This window comes from Myotis davidii, unplaced genomic scaffold, assembly GCF_000327345.1.
Source record: "Myotis davidii unplaced genomic scaffold, ASM32734v1 scaffold473, whole genome shotgun sequence".
In the NCBI taxonomy this organism is placed as follows: Eukaryota; Metazoa; Chordata; class Mammalia; order Chiroptera; family Vespertilionidae; genus Myotis; species Myotis davidii.
Window position 1 is genome coordinate 915 of NW_006284843.1, and position 7,069 is coordinate 7,983.

At 41.2% G+C, this 7,069-nt stretch overlaps 1 protein-coding gene across 1 annotated transcript in view; it reads left to right on the forward strand.

Moving 5' to 3' along the window:
• Positions 1-2,175: 2,175 nt before the first annotated feature.
• The window catches only part of ERAP2 (endoplasmic reticulum aminopeptidase 2), a 37,866-nt gene continuing 32,972 nt past the window's right edge, over positions 2,176-7,069 (forward strand). Inside the window, 2 exon segments of the mRNA XM_006755120.2 lie at positions 2,176-2,259; positions 4,186-4,882. Of these exon segments, the coding sequence (XP_006755183.1) occupies positions 4,326-4,882 (557 nt within the window). The 5' untranslated portion in view covers positions 2,176-2,259; positions 4,186-4,325.

A 7,069-nucleotide genomic window follows, 5' to 3' on the forward strand; every position in this document is an offset into this window, starting at 1 on the left:
ATAGCATCTAGCAGGAACAAAGGCCAAGTTATGTCTATGTTAAGAGGAAAAATTCAACAGCAAAAAGCTAAAAGGAGATTCAGTAACCTTTCATTTGTCAGGAGGCTATTAATCACTTTGTTTATACTGAAATCTCACCACCCACAACACTAAAGCCACAGGCAGCATTAAGAAATAAGTTTTAAGGCATCTGAGTGCCTGAAATAATGTCCTACTAGTTTCATTTGCTAATTTGTCAGCCTGTAGCACTTTTAGAAGGAATAAACTTAAAATAGGTCTAGGATGGATATTGGGAATAGCTGAGATAACAAATGAAAGTAAATTAAAAAACTGATAATGATGGAGAAACTGGAATAAACTCTGTATAGTACCCACAGAATTGAAAAATATATAGCAACATGGGTTATTACATCTGATTGGCCTCAAGGACAGTACTTCACTACAACATAGCATTGATGATTATTAATAAAAGGTAACTGATGCATGTAAACAATTTTAAAGTTTTTAAACCATTTATAGACTGTTTCCACATATGTATTATCACAGTCATTCCGAGATGGACAATAATCCTCTGTAATAATTAAGGGAAGTGTTGTTACTGCTTCTTGGGATGTGTGTTACTTAGGGAATTCACATATCTCTTGATTCTAGGTCTAGTGTATAATAAAATAAAATAAAAACTTGAGCCACTAAGATTTAAATCTGTTGAGAACACCGTAAGGGGATAGAAATATTTGTAAGATATTTGAGAAAGATTTCCATTAAAAATGAGTAAAAATCTTTCAACATTTTTACAAATGCATCAATTTGAACTCTTTGACAAATTAATTTTAACTCGTTCATTCTCGCCTGTGTGTTCAGGGCCTACGAGGGGCACAAACAACTCTGAGCAGTGCTGGAGCAAGGTGGGGGCACGCGTGCGGCCCTAGCCTTCAGGAGTGATCATTTAAGGAAGAATATGGAGCACAAATATGGCAGCATAAGGTAAGGGCCAGTAGAACTGACTGAGCAAATCCTAGTTAGGGGCTGGGAGGAAGCATATGTCACTTCCCAGGTGGCTTCCTGGAGGTGACATTTGCCTTGTGAGAGGTTTACACACGACACATTGAGAGAGATGTATTGCATACAGAGTGGCAGCCTCAGTAAAGGTGAGGAAATGCTGGCTCACTTGGAAATGGGAGTTTCCCCAATTAGCCTGAAGCATGGAGCAAGTTCTGAAAAGAAAAACCTAAAAACATTAAAAATGCCTTCCCCCACTCAGCAGATATTTATCGAGGGTCTCTTATACGCCGGACGCTTCCTGAGGCTCTGGGCATGGAGTGGTGAGCAAAGCAGACAAATTCCCTGCCAGCAAGGAGCTTATGTCCTATTGGGGAGGTAGACAAAAGCAATAAAGACTTACATAGAGAAGTATCAGGAATTGATATATGTGAAGATGAAAAGTAAAGCAGGCTAAGGAGACAGCCCCTGGGTGGAGGCTGGCGTGGACTTAGGGAGGAGTGCTGCTGTTTAGACAGAGCCAACAAGGACAGCTTCTCTGAGCAAGAGGTGGTTGGGAAGACCAGGATGACATGAGAGAGTGAAGTATGTGAATTCCCTAAGTAACACACATCCCAAAGCTTATTCTATTATCAGGGAAAAAAGAGTTAGAAACCCCTCTGGTGAGAAATAGTTCTAAATAATAAGCTATGAAGTCACCTGGATCCTACTCAACTTTTTCTTCTAGGAGTCCATAGATCAATATGATCACCCTGGTTCCTCACTCTCCGTCATCACTTCTGTCCTCAGGGGCAGGGGAGAATCCTGAGAACTCACAGACACACAGACAGATACACACAACGAAGCTGGGTCCTGTGAAAAGGAATGCTGCAGAACTACCACCACTCTCTCCCTCTCCCTCTCCCTTCCTCTCTCTAAAATCAATAAAAACATCTCTTTAAAAACACACACACTCAAGCTGGGTTCTGAATGCTTACACGTGGGGATAAGAAATGGGAAAGAAAAAGCAGCCGGAGCAGCAGCCGAAAAGCTAGATGCCTGCCCTGACTTGCTGTGGTGTGGCTCTCGCTCCGAAGCCACCTGCTAGTTCCCCCTGCTTTCCGAACAAAAGCTTCTGTGCTAAGCCCGTTTATATCCATGTGATGGTGAACCAGCTAGTGCTATGAACAGGAAGTAGCCAACGTTCTGAGACTTATGAAATAGAAAGTGAAAGCAAAAATAAGTCCCCCTCCATTCAAATCGGCAACAACGTGGCTTAAGGTAACCTTTAACATTTCTCTTGAATTTGTCTTTAAATCAGAATTTTTCAGTGAGGCTAAGGGCCAGAACTGAAGGCATAAAACTTCTGTACTGAGGAAGTCTTGCCATTGCAGGCGAGGCTCTGGTAAAAGGGGGTGAATCTGGCACTACTGTATTGGAAAGTATGTGCTTAAAGGTGGGACTTGATTTAAGAATCTTCTGCTTAACTCACTCACTCTCTTTCGGAGATTGCTTAGCCTTTCCCAGCCTTTGTTGCAATACTTGCACCTCCAATCCCAGGATGTTTTGTTTACTGTAATGCTACTGAAGCTATAGTGCAATATAATGGAAAAGCCCGTGAGACCAAGGATCCAAGAGCTGGATTTTGGTCTTGATTCTGCTTCAAACTTCCTGTGTGATTTTAGGAAAGTCACCCTATCTGGGGACTAAGGACTTGTGTTATCTATGATTTAAAGTTTTCGCCAGTTTCTAAAGTTAAAGACTATATGAGTAAATACCAAGGCCTTTCTCTCCCTCTTACAGGAAAAAAAAAAATGCACCTTTCTTGGAGTGTGTTTGCTACAAATTGGGGCAGCACTACTTCTTAATTTAGGCCAGAGAATGCAAGTTATAATATCCAAAATAATAATTTAATATTTAACATGCATTGCATGCTTCCTATATGCTAGTAGCTGTGCTGTGCTAAATTCTTCAATTAATCCTCCCATTGTGAGGATGGTGTAATTATTACATTATTTTATAGGTGAGGAAACTAATGCTCCAAAAATCAGAAATTTGTCCCAGCTCACACAGGTAAGTATGGCAGAGCTAGTATCAGAATCCAGGCATCCTGATTCCCAAACCTAGAACCTAACAAATAAGCAATTTCATTTTTCAAAATATCAGAAATTCAAGCTAATAGACGGGTTTTGGTTTTATGTATCAGAGGTTTCTAGAACATTGAGATTTGGTAGCCATAATTTAATACTTGTCAAAAAAATAATTTAACCATTATTTTATTCTTCTTTGTCTTCGTTCATTTAATAATACCTATTGATCTGCATTAATATTTCAAATTGGAAAAATGAAGTAATTGATCAGATAACTAATTCTAAGGAACTTGTTAATAATGAAAAAGGAAATAAACCATTCATGGGTTTAAGTTGAAGCAGGAAGGAAGCAGGTAGAGGCAGGTGGCAGGGTGGGAGTTGGTATATTAACTATACTACCCTAATTTTATATGTTTGATAGCTATACCCTTCTAATAAGAGGAAATCATCATGCTTACAGAGGCAGTGAATTCAGTTTAATTTGTGTTTTCAGAGATAGCCTAAAATGCAGAGGACAAAAACAATTTTTTAATTATGTCAGAATATTATAAACTCAAATTTTATTTCCATAGCTTTTGATATATTGGAAATAGTCCAAGGGTAAACATTTAGCTTGACCAGCATCTTTTATATCAATAGCCATAGAATAAGGAAGGCCATTCAGATGTGTATGAAAGAGGCAAAGTTCAATGCCATTAATAGTAATATCTGGCATCCAAAGAATATACTCTTTGAGACTTAGAAAAAGAAAATAGAAACATCTGTGTAGTTCACTTTCAGGTGTTCAAGATACTCTTAGGATGATGTAGCCAAATGTGAGAAGCATTCACCAGGCAATGTATTTACACACCTTCCTTCTGCTCATTGTACTGAAATGCAGAGGGCATTTGTTCCATACAATTTCAAGGCAGAGGCCTTTCATTAGAGTTCTAAAAAAATTTGTATTTGTAATATAACCAGATAATAGCCCAATTTCTACTTTATTTAGTGGATATTTGACCTGATTCTGATAGCAAGCAGGTTTTCCCTATTCCCATATATCCTTTTAATTTTTTAAGGTTTACTTATGAGCTGAAATCTTTTTTTTTCGTGCTAATAATGTTTTATTTTCTTCTAGATTAAATCAATGTAATAAAACATTGTTCAAATCCTATGTGAAACAACTGGAGCCGATATAGTGCTATGAAGAACTACGAGAGTTAGTCTGGAGAGCAACGTATCTTCTAGAGAATAGATTTGACATTCCACTCTTCTGCAATGGTTAATTCACACAGAAAACTAATACTTAATGTTTACATAGGATTTTACTGTACAGCAATCATCTTACCTAAAATATGCATTTGTTCTCGGTTCTCCATGCCATCTAGTGATCAGTTCAATCAGGACCCTGGGGCTTTCCCAGAGGCCACCAATGGAGAACCATTTCCTTGGCATGAGCTAAGGCTCCCCAACACGGTCATTCCCCTCCACTATGACCTTTTTGTTCACCCAAACCTCACCTCCCTGGACTTCGTTGCATCTGAGAAGATTGAAGTCTTAGTCAGAGATGCCACCCAATTTATCGTCTTACACAGCAGAGATCATGAAATCATGAATGCCACCCTTCATTCAGAGGAAGATTTGAGATACAGGAAGCCGGGGAGACAGCTGGATGTGTTGAGTTATCCTGCTCACGAGCAAATTGCTCTGCTGGTTCCAGAGAAACTTATGGCTGACCTGAAATACTATGTGGCCATTGACTTTCAGGGCAAGTTAGCTGATGGCTTTGTAGGGTTTTATAAAAGCACGTACAGAACTCTTGGCGGTGAAATAAGGTAAGATATCGCCCCAGCTGTTTGCAGTCTCTCATGATACTTTCCTTATGTGTTAGACCTCTTTGCGAAGAGCATGTTTCAGCAAATCATTTATGAAAATCCCAATAAACGGTGGGAAAGGAGGCAGAAGGAGAAGCTCTGCTGTTTCTTAAGGAAATGGCAGTAAAGCTGGGAAGGAAGAATGCGGAGGCATAAACTGCTGGAGGGAGAGTAGCTGGGAGGAGAAGCCGGTGTGTTTGCGATAAGACAGACATGTTTATGTTCTGCAGGAAAGGATGCTCAGTGCAGAAAGCTGAAATAGGGGAGGATCAAAGGAGGTGAGCCTTCATCTGGGACCAGGAGGGAATGTGAGATGTGGCTAGAGAGAGAGAGGAAATGAAAGTATGCAGTTTACCTAGGATCCAGCATGACTCAAATGCAGGAGGCAAGAGCAAATATGTTTGGAGAACTGAGAAATACTGTTTATTTGATCACCTCATGTTTATTAGCTACATGCTTTATGCCTGGCACTGTTCTAGACGCTGAATCCATAGTGGCGAGATATGAACGAGGTGATAAATGTTATGAAGGCAACAAACAAGGTGCCTTAATAGAGAGTAAGTCTAGCTGGGAGTTAGCTGAGTGGTCAGGTAAGTCCCTGTCAACGAGGTGCATTTAAACTGAGATCTGAATTTTTTAAAAAAACGACACAATCATGAAGATGTAATAGAGCACAGTGTCTCCAGAAAAGGGAACAGCAAGTGCAAAGTGGGACAGACTGAGAAAAGTAGGCGAGTGTGGCTTGAAGAGCATGAGCAAGAGAGAGAAGTAGAGTTGAAAGGGGTGACATCACTTAGTGCCTCTTGTGAGGCGTTTACTCTAGTGCAGTGGAACTCACTGGAACGTTCTGACCTGATCTTTGCTTATAAAGTTCAAGTGTATGTGGAGGATCCATTATAGGGAGGAAAAAGTAGAAGAAGAGCAATCATTTAGAAGGACATTGCAGTAGTTCAGGCAAGAAATGGTGGCTTGGGCCAGGCTAGAGTGCCAAGTTCAATCACTTATGGAGTAAGTGATTGAACTTGGCATTTCTTTTGGAGGATAAAACAGACAGAATTTGCTAGAGGTAAGCGAAAGAGGTACGGGAAAGAGAGGATAATTTGTTTGTCCAGAGCTGGGTCACCTGGGAGGGAAAAAGAGCCTGGCTCTCCCACCCTTTATCAGTTGTGTTCAGCTGCCAGTTAGAGGAACCCAAATAAAGTGGCTCAACACATAGGGGGTTAATTTTCTCGTGAAAAAAAGAAAGAAAAAAGAAAAAAGAAATCCCAAAGAAGGGCAGCTCGGGCTTGCTACAGTGCTTCTCGGTGTTATCCAGGACCCAAACTCCTTCCATCTTTCTGCTCAGCCTCCCTTGGCATATGGCTCCCTTCCTAATACAAGATGACTTGGGCACCTCTGGCCTTTAAGTCCACATTCCAGGCAGGAAAAAGGGAAAGTGGGAGAGAAAAAGGCAGAAAGAAGCATTCCAGCTGAGTCTGACTCCTTTCACAGAGCTTTCCCACCCAGTGACTTCAACTAGGCCACGAATCTAAAGAGACATTGTCTCCCGGAACAAAAATCAGGATTCTGATGGAATTGCAGAAGGGGAATATGTTAGTAGGCAACTTTAGCAGCATCTGCCACATACTTGCTTTTCCCTCCCCCACCTTAGGTACTCATCGCCCTCTGGGGGCTCATGCACCCACCCCAGAGCCTTAGCAGTCCCCTTAGAACAGCAATCCCCAGGCCCAGCTCTTTCCCCCGCCCCCCTGGGGGTGCTTCCCCTCATTGCAGCCTCAATTCTGAGGGGCCTGTTCTCAGGTCCAGTGTAGTGCTGGATAAAAAACTCAGCAACTTTTTTCCACTAGGGCGCCATGTGAAGCCTTTTCTTAAATGTGTTCAAGTGACAATGGCCCTACCCAAAGAAGATACTTTTTAAGGATATCATTTTGGGATTCTAGAGGGCCGCATTTTGGGGGGTAAGAGCTGGAGGACTTCCAGAATGCCTCCCAGAATTAGCTACAGGCTATTTCTGACTCTTATTATGATTATCCTGATAGCGTCTCTTTTACAATCTGACTTATACAATTTCAGGCATTCTCCAGGTAGTGTGATATAGAGATTTGGCTATGCTATAGCTCCTTGCCTCCAGTGGGGGGGGGGGGGGGG